At 44.0% G+C, this 13,267-nt stretch overlaps 1 protein-coding gene across 2 annotated transcripts in view; it reads right to left on the minus strand.

Moving 5' to 3' along the window:
- cmip (c-Maf inducing protein) overlaps nucleotides 1–13,267 on the minus strand; it is a 228,996-nt gene that overhangs the window by 4,840 nt on the left and 210,889 nt on the right. For both annotated transcript variants that reach the window (XM_078210632.1, XM_078210631.1), the window contains exons 18-19: nucleotides 5,759–5,905; nucleotides 679–784 (exon numbers count right to left, since the gene is read on the minus strand). In XM_078210632.1, coding sequence (XP_078066758.1) covers nucleotides 679–784; nucleotides 5,759–5,905 — 253 coding nt within the window. The remainder of the gene's footprint in view (nucleotides 1–678; nucleotides 785–5,758; nucleotides 5,906–13,267) is intronic.

Genomic DNA, 13,267 nt, shown 5'->3' on the forward strand with positions numbered 1-13,267 from the left:
TTCACATTCCTGTGGGGTGGAGAATGCAGGGGAGGGAGGAGGAGGGATGGTGTTGCCATGTTGTTCGGGGGGTTCCCCGATGCATTCTTGTCACCAGGGAGCTGTTCCGAGAGTGGGCGGGGAGTGGCTGCTTGCTCCACAGATGTGGGGAACAAACTGAGTGGATTAAGGCCGTGGCAGGCTTGGGAGGGTGGTGTTTACCATAGCTGAAGGATCCATGCCATGTGGAGTTTGCACGTTCTCCCCGTGTCTGCGTGGGTTTCCTCCGGGTGCCCCGGTTTCCTCCCACAGTCCAAAGATGTGTGGGTTAGGTTGATTGGCCATGCTAAATTGCCCCTTAATGTCAGGGGGATTAGCAGGGTAAATACATGGGGTTATGGGGATGGGGCCTGGATGGGATTGTTGTCGGTTCAGACTCGATGGGCCAATGGCCTGTTTCTGCATTGTAGAGATTCTATGATTCTATGAAAATTCAATAGTGACTGCAGTGACATGGAGTGATGCAAGCTTCACTTTCATGTGTCTTGATGCAGCTTTAAATGTTCCTATTGCGAGCCTGCCGGTGCTTTCCCTTGGGTTTTACTTTGAAACTTGCCCAGTGATCGGTTTGACAGAAACTTTGGATTTCCGCTCTGTGGGGTTGAGGATACTATTGGTGGGGAAGTACGTGATACTCACAGCTAAGCGCCAGGAGGCCCGCATCGGTGACCGGCGTTTCACAAAGGTTCAGAACTTGCAGTGACGTGAGGTGCTCTGAAAGAACCCGCAACCCTGCATCGCCAAACTGTAAAGGAGGCACCAAGTTCAGTAAACAAAACCACTTCACATCAATGGCCTGACCACATCAAATGTCATGACACAGGACTGCTGATTCAACTTCTTTAGATAATTTCCTTTAACACACAATTCCCCCCCTTCATCAGAGTTACGCGAAGAGTATGGAGACATTTTTAGAATGTACTTCATCATTGTCAGGGTATTAAATTCATCCTCCAATATAATGTGCTTTAAAAATGGGTCTGAATTGGGGCACTGTGTTTGCCAGGCAGTAGAGGTGTGGAATATGACATTTCAAACAATTAACATGGTCTAACCTTTCTCTGCTATTTCCCGATAAAAATATTTGTCTACAATTAATTGAGAGGCAGCATGCCACGCTGGCCCAGTGAGAAAGAGAATGAAACTCGCTGCAGACCTTGCATTTTGGGCATTTTATCTGAATGATTTGTGGGACCAGCATTTCTCCCGAGTCCTGGATGGTGATCAGTCTGCTCCAGTTCAATTCGAAGACTTAATAGCAGTGGGGCACTTGAGCACTAGCTGCTCCTGGAACAAGTTAATTGAGTTAGAGCTTTGGCAAGCACGATGTGAAAAATGATGGGTTGGGGATTTCTGCCTCTGCGTTACCAGCACAGACTGTGAGCACGGATTGCAAAATTGTGCACCCACTTCCCATTCATTAACTTTAATGACTGTAAGACTACAGACTGGGAATGTACAATTTTTGCAGCGTGTATTCCCGTCATAGTGTAGAGGCAGAATGTTTAATGCTAAATTACCAAAAGCTAAAATCACTGAAGTGCTTCCTTAATTTAAAGCTTCTTTCAAGTTATGAACTGTTTCCTAACAGCTGGAAGCGTTTCTCTTCGATAACAGCCATCACAACCCAATTGAGCAAGACTTTTGGAATTTTTATATTTCTGCTCATGAGGAATCTTTTTACACCATTGTAAACTCGGGCTGATTCCTTCACTTCAATGTTTTCACAAAATATCTCTTTTACACATCCTTTATCCGCTGTTGAAAGTATGCGGGTGGCACGGTGGCACAGTAGTTACCACTGCTGCCTCACAGTGCCAGGGATCCAGGTTCGATTCCCGGTTTGGGTCACTGTTGGTGCAGAGTCTACACATTCTCCCAGTGTCTGCGTGGGTTTCCTCAGATGCTCCGGTTTCCTCCCACAGTCCGAAAGACATGCTGGTTAGGTGAACTGGCCATGCTATATTCTCTCTCCGTGTACTCAAACAGGGGCCGGAGTGTGGCGACTAGGGGATTTTCACAGTGGCTTCATTACGGTGTTAATATAAGCCTACGTGTGACACTAATAAAATAAACTTTAAACCTAACCTTTAAACATGTGCTGGTTGTGTGGAATATGGGTATGTATTATGAATTAATATTATGTAAAGCAGAGCTTCCGCATTCCTCACTCCAATGGTTGACACTGAGCCTGTGTGTTGGGTAGTGCAAGGTGTTGTTAGACTTCAAAACAGGTTGATGGAGCAAATGGTGAAGCAAATGCGATATGGTATGAAACCCAGAGGGGGCAATCTTACCAGAGAAATTCTAAGTGCTAAATGAGCGTGAAAATGGGAGAGAATCACGACCCCTTTTCTGGGCGAGCTCCCAGACGCAGTCACTTAGAAAAACAGTGCCCAGATGTGATTCTTGCTAGCAGGGGGAGTGGACGTAGCCTATTCTCGCTGGGAAGCCAGCTGCTGAACTCTAAGGGCGCCATTGCGCAGGCACCCTGATCTCACAGTGCACTGGGAGATCTCCTGTCCCTGCAGAATTTCACCCCTCCCTCACCCCAGCTGCCCAATGTGGGGTGAGAAATGATGCCAGATTGGGGGCACAACATCTTAGGAAGGATGTGCAGTGTTTGTGCAAAATAATACTGACTAGGATAGTTCCATAGATGAGGGATTATCATTATATGGACAGAATGCAGAGACGGGAATTATTCTCTTTGACATGGAGAAGGCTGGTAAGAGATTTGGTAGCCGTTTAAGAATCAGGACGCTGCCCTTTGGGTCACAATGATAGTATGAGGAACAGTCACCAATCAGAGATTTTCCCTGAATTGGTCAATTATTGGTCAGAGCATAGGCTGGATGTCCAGTTAAGGATGGTGGGCATGTTCTTAAGATGGAGGGACACAGCATGGAAGAAGCAGTAGGATGCATTTCCAGATAAGAGATAGAGAGAGGGTGCCTCAAAATGAAGGTCTGACTTTGTAAATGTTTAAATAAAAGATCGACTCAGCATCTTGTGAGCCATTGTGGAGGAGCAGCCTCTGAACAGGGTGACCTCTGGCTGCAGCTGAAGCCAGGCAGTTAGGGAGGGCCTCAAAGCCTGCTTGGAGTGCTGGTCCCTCAGTCTCTCAGGGATACCAACTCCAGTGTTCCCAATGTCTCTGGGTGCTTGGAAGTCGAATGGAAAATTTGGGTTAGTCTCTGAAAATGGGCTTAATAGACTTTTAAAAACCTTTAATTGCGCGCTGGTAGCCCTGCAGAGCTCCTTTCTCCAGAAAGATGGTTCAGGGGCAGGATAGTGTCTGCCTCCGCACTGCCTCCATTGTAGCCTAAGTATCCTACCCGACGAATGTCTAGACAGAGTAAATAAAGTGAAATGGTTTCCAATAGGTGAAGGATCGATAAGCAGAGGGCACAGATTTAAGGGCATGAGAGCTGGGGGCAGCATGAAGTAACAAGTGGTTGGGATTTGGAGTGCAATGCCTGATAGGGTGATGGGTACTGGTAACTTTCAAGGAGCAGGGTGGCAATGTGCAGGAAGTCAGAAAGGTGGGAGTATTGGATAACCGCTTGGAGGAGAAAGGTTGCAGTGATATGGAGAAAAGCAGGAGAAGCAGAACTAGCTGGATGGCTCTTCCAAACAGCCAGTGCCAACTTGATGGGCCAAATGGTCTGTTTCTATGCTGCACTATTCTATGATTCCAATCTTATGCATACGTAACATACAGTTCACACACATTTTGATATTGTTGGGCTTGTATCCACAGGTAAATACAGAATGTTCCCAGACTGTTCTCTCTGACAAAGATCACTTGTATGATCGGCACCCACACATCTGATTGATAGCTGCATGTAATTAAGAACATATCAGCAGGAGTAGGCCATTTGTCTCTTAAAGCCTGCTCAACCATTCAATAGAATCATGGCTAATTTGGCTGTGGTCTTAGCTCCACTTTCCTGTCTCTCCCCCAAAACCTCTGACTCCATTGCTGAACAAAAAAATCTGGCTAACTCTGTGTTGAATAAATTCAATGACCCAGCCTCCACTACCTTCTGGGAAAAAGAATTGCACACACCAATGGCCCTTTAGGACCAAAGATTTCTCCTCATCTCTGTTTATTTTTAAACAATGTTCCTTAGATTTAGTCATCCCACCCCGCCCCAAATCCCCCAAGAGGAATCAACCTCCGGATATCCACTCCATTAAGTCCACTCAATTTCAATAAAATCACCTTTCATTCTTCTAAACTTCAACGGGTATGGGGCCAACCTGTTCAACCTTTCTTCATAAGGCAGCGCCTTTATCCCAAGGATGAGTCCAATGAGTCAAGATGGATAAACAGCAAGATATGTATGTTTGTAAACTTGTTACCAACCGACCTCGACAGATGTTACACCAAAGATCACAGCCATTGTGCTTGATTGTTACTGTTACCATGGTCCCCAGAAACTCAAGAGAACACACGGTCAGCGATTGGCCTGAACAGTCTTTCTCTACATTTTCCCCTCTTCTGATGATACTCTGGTTTAGACTGTTAACTCAGTGATTGGATTGTCACAGATGCAAATTTTTTTCATTCTTGCCACACTCTATTAACGTACATCAAGATTACAGTCCAGCACATAGTGTTACTGCCTTAGAACAATACATGTTCAACGTATTATTCCAAACTGTTCAGCCTTCCCCAGCAACCCACTGAAACAAGACACAGACCAACACCCAAACCGACAGCAATTAGGTGTACACAATCTCTCCATCTTCAGGTCTATTCTTCCTTCTGAAATATTTCACTTTCATGCTGTTGATTCAGAGAGCTTTTGATTGAAAAGGACTAATTAGTTTAGAACCATTGTAACCTTTAATTTGAAATTGAGTCACAACTCAAACCTGCCCTACTTGTATAGGTTGCTGGGGAAGTCCAAAGATTCGAGAATGAAGTGGCAGCTCTGAACACTTGCCTTGTTTGAGATAATAGAAACATTTTTCTGTTTTGGCCAGACCAACCATTAATGGGAAATGTGTAAGTCTGAAACTAGATATACGCTTTTAGTCCTCAAAGATAAACATGAATTGAAGTATTGTGTCATGGGGTACTTTTTAACTATAAAGTGCGTTGCCAAACAGTTACGCGATCCTCCCAGCCAGAGACTCGGTTCATTACTGGGTTAGCAACAACTTGCGGGTACCAAATGGGCACTGGTTCTGAGGCTAACCTGGCAGAAAGTCAGGGAAAAATGACGGAGTGGGAACTCGGCACTTGTAGGTGAGTTCACCATATCCATAATAAATCCGTAATGATCCCGGAGAGTTAGTGGCCTACGAATGAGTGACCCCAGTAGCAGCGCACAACATCCACAGCATACGTAACCTCCTGACAGAAGTTAAATGTGAACTCTTGCCCTGTCATTCAGCGTTTTTACATGCTTACAAATTGCTTTATAACCCAATAAAAGACATTGTCCCAGTAAAACATCCTCTCCTTCTCAAGTGACTCGTGGATTCCATTTTAATGCCATGCATGACAAATGAATTTGAGCTTTAATTAATACTGGACCGCAAGAGGACAGAGATGAAAAGCCAGCAACTTGCTGGATTACTGGGTGTCACGATTAGGAATAATCAATGAAACATTTGTTTTACTACAACATGATCTCCAAACTAGGAGAAACCATTTCCTACAGAGGCCATCATTATCAGAGGAAAAAAAACTCAAACTGCTCACTTGGGTAGACCACAGGTTTAGCTGTTTAAGAGATGGCAGTTTGATTAGTTGTTCTGCGCAGGCACTCGTTACATTGGTGAAGGCCAGGCTTAGATTTTCAAGATTTCCAAAAGATCCTGAACTGAGAAGTCTGGCTAGGTCTGCATCCTGAAAGCAAAACACAGAGAGACATTTTAATGGTCGCACAGCTATATATGCCAAACGAGTTCACTCCTGCACATATTCGGTTTTAACAGTCACTGCCAGTGAAATTAGTCTGGGTTTCAGCTTGTAACTGACTTCAAGAAGGAACTAAATCCTTCTTCAGCCACTGGCTCCGGCAGATGTTCACAAATCACGAAGAGAAGTCCCTTGTAAAGCAGGGCTAACAATGACGATGTGCAACAATTCATCCCAAAACACAGGTCACGGTTGCTAATGCGTTTCATGTTTCAGTACAAGTACTAGCGTTCTGAACCTGGAATGGCACCAATCCATGGATTGATGGACGCTAGTCAATATAAAATAATCAGATCAGAATTATAGTCCAAGTTTGCCTTTCGAAAAGAGTTGATGTGCAAGATTTACAAAAAGATGTTCTCCAGTTACTGTATGTAAAAAAGAGACAGGAAAAGATTCCATTGATAGGGCACATTCCTCAACCTCAGGCCACCCCAATCAAACGCATTTTCTTTTGGAGTGTACGGTAAGTAGTCTCACAACACCAGGTTAAAGTCCAACAGGTTTATTTGGTAGCATGAGCTTTCGGAGCACTGCCCCTTCATCAGGTGATGATCACCTGCCGTTCACGCCACGCTCTCGCTGCAGGCGAGGTCGAAGAATTTGGTGGCCGGCGTGAACGGTGGCAAGATTCCTGGAGTGCCAACCTAGATTACGTACTCAAACCTCTGGACTAGCGTTCATCTCTACAACCTTCTAACTTAGAGGCAAGAGTTCATCTTCACTTGAATCAAACTTGCAAACAAGAAGAGGGCTTTTTGTATTCATCCTTTTGCACTCTCAGCTGGGAAGCTTTAACTATCTTGGGAGCAAAATGTGCTTTCAAGTGCTCAGCCGCTGCCAGTACTGATGTAAATGACACACATAAATATATATTAAAAGAAAAACGATTTCTTCTATTCTGTAACAAACTGATTTGACCTTTTCATTAAGATTGTCTGTAGCATTGCCTGACTCGACCCCTGCCTCATCTCATCTATTGCTGCAAACCTCAACCGTGTCTTTATTACCTCCAGTCATGACTACACCAGCATATTCCTTGCTGGCCTCCCATGTTCTACCCCACGTAAACTTAAGATCATGTAACTCTTGTCTTAATGCACACCAAGCCCTGTTCACCCATCACACCTGCGCTCACTCACTTGCATTGGCTTCTGATTAAGTAACGCCTCAATTTTAAAATTGTCATGCTTGTTTTCGAACGCAACCATGACCTCTTTATCGCTGCAATCTCTGACAGCCCCACAACTCTCTTGAGATATCTGCGTCCCTATAATTCTGGTATTTTGGACATCCCTGATTTTAATCACTCCGCCATCAGTGGCTAAACCTTCAGAAGTCAAGGCATTATGCTCTTGAACTCCCTCCCTCCCTCAAATCTCTCAGCCTTTCTTTCCACCTTTAAGACACGCCTCAAAACCTATCTCTTTGGCGACATGTATGGTCCTTTTCCCTGCTATCTCCTTATGTAGCTTGGTGTCAAATTTTGTTTTGTAATGGTGCTGTGAAGCAGCTTGAAGCTTTTCGCTAGATTAAAGCTGTTGAACAAATGTATGCTCTCGGGTGGCATGGTAATACAGTGGTTCGCACTGCTGCCTCACAGCGTTAGGAACCCGGGTTCAATTCCAGCCTCGGGTGACTGTCTGTGTGGAGTTTGTGCATTCTCCCCCTGTCTGTGTGGGTTTCCTCCCACAGTCCAAAGATGTGTGGGTTAGGTTGATTGGCCATGATAAATTGCCTCTTCATGTCAGGGGGATTAGGAGGGTAAATATGAGGGGTTACGGAGGATAGGACAGGACTTGGGTGGGATTATTGTCGGGGCAGGCTCGATAGACCAAATGGCTCTTTCTGCACTGTAGATTCTATGATTCTAGTGTATAACCAAACTGAAATTCTTATTTTTAAATTCCTCCCTACCTCTGTAAACTCTTGCAGCCTCACAACCTTCTAAGAAGAATTCAGAATCACTGAAAAATATTCACTTATTATCTTACTCCACTATTTTAAAATTGAATGGAAGGGTGTTATAAGAAAAAATAAATCACAATCTATAGAGTCTTATTCTTTGACATTCCTTTGAAAATCTAAGTTGACATATCATTGGTGGCACGGTGGCACAGTGGTTAGCACAGCTATCTCACAGCGTCAGGGACCCAGGTTCGATCCCTAGCTTGGGTCACTGTCTGTGCAGAGTCTGCCCGTTCTCCCCATGTCTGCGTGGGTTTCCTCCGGGTGCTCTGGTTTCCTCCCACAGTCCGAAAGACGTGCTGGTTAGGTGCATTGGCCATGCTAAATTCTCCCTCAGTGTACCCAAACAGGCGCCGGAGTGTGGCGACTAGAGGATTTTCACAGTAACTTCATTGCAGTGTTAATGTAAGTCTTACTTGTGACACTAATGAATAAACTTTTAAAAACCTTTGTTTCAAGATGGCTGTCAATTTGGTAACCTTGGGCTGTAACATTGGTAAATTTAAATAATCACCAGTTATCTTAGTGATCAACACTGAAGTCTCCTGATAAAGTGAAGGCTCCTACAGTTAGCTAGAGTAACATTTCAAAAGTATTCACTGCATTTTATGAGAGGACAGGTATTCGAACCTCAAACTGGAGCTGTGTTGGGAGTTAACCTTAGGTAAGGTCTAGATTAAAAGTGGGTCTGTACTAGATGATCAAAGATGATACTATCATTTATTCTACAGAAAGATATATTGCTTTCAGCTGACAGTATGTGCTGGGTCAGTGGTTGCTATCCACATCAACAGCTTACCACCTTTAAGACACCTTTAAGGCTTGGAGGGCCGAAGGGCCTGTTCCTGTGCTGTATTGTTCTTTGTTCTTACAGAATTTAACCCAAAATGTGAGCTATGACTTTTATTCAGAGCACAATTATTCTGACACAATTAATCTGTTGCAGCCCACGCACATATAGGTAACATTGTAACTTAGTAAGGCACAATTAAAAAATCATTTTAAAAAAATGAAAGAAATATTAATATATAATGACAAGAATTGTTCTACTCTATGAAATTCTCCTGATGGTTACTGAACAAATATGCATTTCTGTCTGGTTCTGAACATCCTAACCAGGGAGATCCCAGATCTGATCTTTGGATTAAGTCTGTGCTAAATTAATCACAGAGGGTGTGAAAGTAGGATTTCTGGTTGCAGAGTGCGTTCAAGTGGCCCAGCCTCTCTCTGAGCTCAGATCGGCTAATCGGTCACAAAAACATTGCTTTTGTGAGCAGTCAGTCAGTCAGAAGTCCCATTCCTGGTCGTTTCCCCACTCACCACTTCAAATGAGCGGATGTCAGGTGAGAAAAGATTGAGGCTTAACTGCAATCACCACCACAGTCAAATAATACGCCAACAGTCACTGCTTAAGCTCACACATGAAAGATGACCACTTGGGGTAAGTTACCAGGATGAGTCATCCAGCATATGCCCATGCCTTCAGGAGAGGAGTGAGGACAAAATAGATCCTGGTCTTCATTCCTCAAGCCTCTGCTGCCTGCCTGCCACAATCAGTTGGCAACTGTAGTTGCAAATTCCTGTAGCTATAATGGCTGCAGGCGCACTGGTTGTACAGTACAGTACAGTTCATGTCTTCCTTTCATTAAAGTGTGTATATGTTCGTAGCTCTAACTGAAATCGCATTTAGTATGTAAATCAAAACCATCAATGGCATGTAAGGCGTGTGTGCTGGAGAAGGATGAAAAGTGTACCATTCACATCAGTGAATCACTCTCATGTTTGCAGTGCAGATTACATTCAATGTCGCTCCCCATGTGTATTTTATTCCTCAGTTTGGTCCTCTTAAGCTTATTCAGTTGACAGCGCTCGGCTATTGTGTGACCAGCCACGTAAACACAAATGCTTCTTACATGGTGATCATTGCAGGAACTAGTCATGCCCTGTGCATTTTTAGAATGAATGACCTTTAGAAGGTCAGGGAGATTTATATCTTCTTGAACATCTCTCCTCAATGTCAGTGTGATCTGCCTGACAGTGCAGTGCTCATTTGCTACTGTCAACTTTGCGGAGATAAAGTAAGCCTTGGCTGCAGCTCCCTTTCTGTAGAGTGCACTCATTTTAAAATATATTAAAATATGGGATGAACCAGGTATCAAATCAAAAGGATAAACACCACAGGGAACTCTCCATTTCTGAATAGCTGCAGCTTCACCAAGTACCGCTGGCTCCAATTAAATCAAAATAAAGAAATCTTTCCAAATATCTCCTGACAACACTTGCACCTTTGCTAATTTGAGCTGAAAAGCAAGCATGAGTACGCTTCCATCTTAAATGCTGCTCTCAGGATTCAAGCTCTTTGAAAAATTAACTCACAGATATGGTGAATGGGAACACCGATTGTTGATTGAGTTCATTAACTCCAGCCTGGCCTTAGTGAACATAACTAATTTGCATTGCCACTTCACTGTTACTTCAAACAAAAAGTTATCTGCAATTGCATGCTTTAAAAATACCATCATAACTTTTAACTCTTCTGAATTGAATGAAAATAGCCCAAGTTTATTTAGTAGCTCCCCCATCACTTGAATAAATATCTTCTATATTGTCTCCATGGCCTTGACTGTTACAAAATGAGGTGATGGCCCAGTGGCATTATCGCCAGACTATAAATCCAGAAACTCAGCTAATGCTGTCATGGCAGATGGTGGAATTTGAATTCAATAAAAAAAATCTGTAAGTAAGAATCCACTGGTGAAACCATTGCCAATTGTCGGAAAATCCATCTGGTTCACTAGCGTCCTTTTGGGAAGGAAATCTGCCATCTTTACCTGGTCTGGCCTACATGTGACTCCAGAGCAACAGCAATGTGGTTGACTCTCAATTGCGCTCTGAAATGGCCTAGCAAGTCACTCAGTTTCAAGGGCAACTAGGGATGGGCAATAAATGATGGGCAGTCAGCGATGCTCATGTCGCACGAATGAATAAAAAAAACTTAAGATGACCAGGTGGTGAAGCTTTATGCGTTTCCAAGCTTTTTATTTTCTGAGACACACACTACATATCATGCATCTCTAAACCAACACCCTAATCTCAGTCTGCCCCTCTATAGTATATGTGAGCACAGGTGAACCCCAAGTTGAGTCCCACCACAATGATGTACGATTAACATTGACATCCATTTGAAGTAAGATGTCCAAAAGCATACACATTATATACTAACTGTGCCCTAACCAATGTTCATAGATTTAGGGGTTACAGTTTTTATGTGAATTTGCACTTAGAAATTTTTGGGAGAATCGCTCCCTTAGTGTTACTTCATCTCTTTTATACTGTACACCACTATCTATAAAACCCAGAATCACAATTACTTTTACACTTTTATCTATTTGTCTTCGAACTTTTAAAGTTTTATGTATCTTTGGAATATTTTGTGTCACAATTTCATCTCACTGCTTAAAATATAGAATCCCTACAGTGCAGAGGAGGCCATTCAGCCCATCGAGTCTGCACTGACAACAGTCCCACCCAGGCCCTATCCCCGTAACCCCACATATTTACCCTGCTAATCCCCCTGACACTAAGGGGCAATTTAGCATGGCCAATCAACCTAACCCGCACATCTTTGGGCTGTGGGAGGAAATTGGAGCACCCAGAGGAAACCCACGCAGACATGGGGAGAAAGTGCAAACTCCAACACAGACAGTCGCCTGGAATTGGACCCGGGTCCCTGGCGCTGTGAGGCAGCAGTGCTAACCACTATGCCACCATGCCGCCCTAATATCTCATAAAAGTAACAAATCAGAACTGTGTAACTGAGAACTGTGAAGAAAATGTATCAACAAAAGAAAAGCTGATGCAAATTACTCAAAAATAAATCCTTTTGCAGATCTTTTTCTCGCAGGAACTAAAATTTGTCATGTTAAAAATAAGGTTTGAAATATATAAGACATTCGTCCTGACACTAAGGGGCAATTTGGCATGGCCAATCAACCTAATCCGCGCATCTTTGGAGTGTGGGAAGAACCGGAGCACCCGGAGGAAATATACAAGGCAAGATTTTAGCCTCTCTGAGAATGCTATGCCTGTATAAATAATATTCTTCCGAAATGCTTAACCGTCAGTAAAGATGAAGTAACAATATCCGTGCCTACAATTCCTAAGATGCCACAATTTGAGCCTGTGTCATGTTGAGAATGTCTCAGCATGCATCAGCCTGATTCACTGTGCTAGGACTCAAAAGGGCATCTTTCCTAAGGCCATCCCCGTCATTCTATGTTTGTTTTTCCATGAGATTTGGAAATAAACTGGGGCGTGAAGTTTCAATTTTTTTCTGAGGTAACTTTGTGTAAAAACACTTCAAAAGGAATGGCTGAGAGAGAAAAGATAGGCAGCAGGGGATGATTATAGCAACCGCCTGAAAATACGTCAGTCCCTGATGACTCAAAGTGCAATTATACTACATGACATGGTGTTGAATCATACAGACCAAGATGATCCCAGGCTCATCTCTGAACAATGCTGAATTAGTCAATCTCAGTCAGCAAAGGGGATTCTACAATTCAGTCTCATTAGCCTCAGATTATTGACATACATTAGACCGGGGGTTCCCACTCCGAAGCCAGGATTTTGCGTTCTCCCTCGCATCGGCCGCGAATGGCGACAGGAGCGCACAATTTCGCGGGAGGCCCAAATCGCGGTATACATCGGCCGGAGGTCCTGTCACAATTGTTCCCCCACTCCCCATCAGTGATGTAAGGGATATCTGACATTCAATGCCGGGAACCCCTTGAGAATAAATTCAAATCTAATTATCAGGCCCCTCCACCTGATAATCTCCCCCGTTACATTATCCATTCACGTTGGCGTGAATTATGACTGGTGTCCCACGGCGTGCATGCACCTGGCCGTCTGACTCGGCGGAGGAGCTCAGGTGAGTGAATCGCTTGGGGGGGGAGGGGGGGGTCAGGCCCGGGCGGGATGTCCTTTAAAAATGGTGCCCCGAGACGTAAAGAACGGAGTCGCTGGTGGGGCGGCTCCCCGTGTTATATCATGGGAACCCCACCCCAGAGGTTTTTTTTTGTCACCCTAACGACACAGTAAGAAGTCTCACAACACCAGGTTAAAGTCCAACAGGTTTATTTGGTAGCACAAGCCACTAGCTTTCGGAGCGCTGCCCCTTCATCAGGTGAGTGGGAGTTCTGTTCTGTTTGTGAACAGAATTCCCGCTCATCTGATGAAGGGGCAGAGCTCCAAAAGCTAGTGGCTTGTGCTACCAAATAAACCTGTTGGACTTTAACCTGGTGTTGTGAGACCTCTGAC

Source organism: Mustelus asterias, chromosome 4 (genome assembly GCF_964213995.1).
Source record: "Mustelus asterias chromosome 4, sMusAst1.hap1.1, whole genome shotgun sequence".
Classification (NCBI taxonomy): Eukaryota; Metazoa; Chordata; class Chondrichthyes; order Carcharhiniformes; family Triakidae; genus Mustelus; species Mustelus asterias.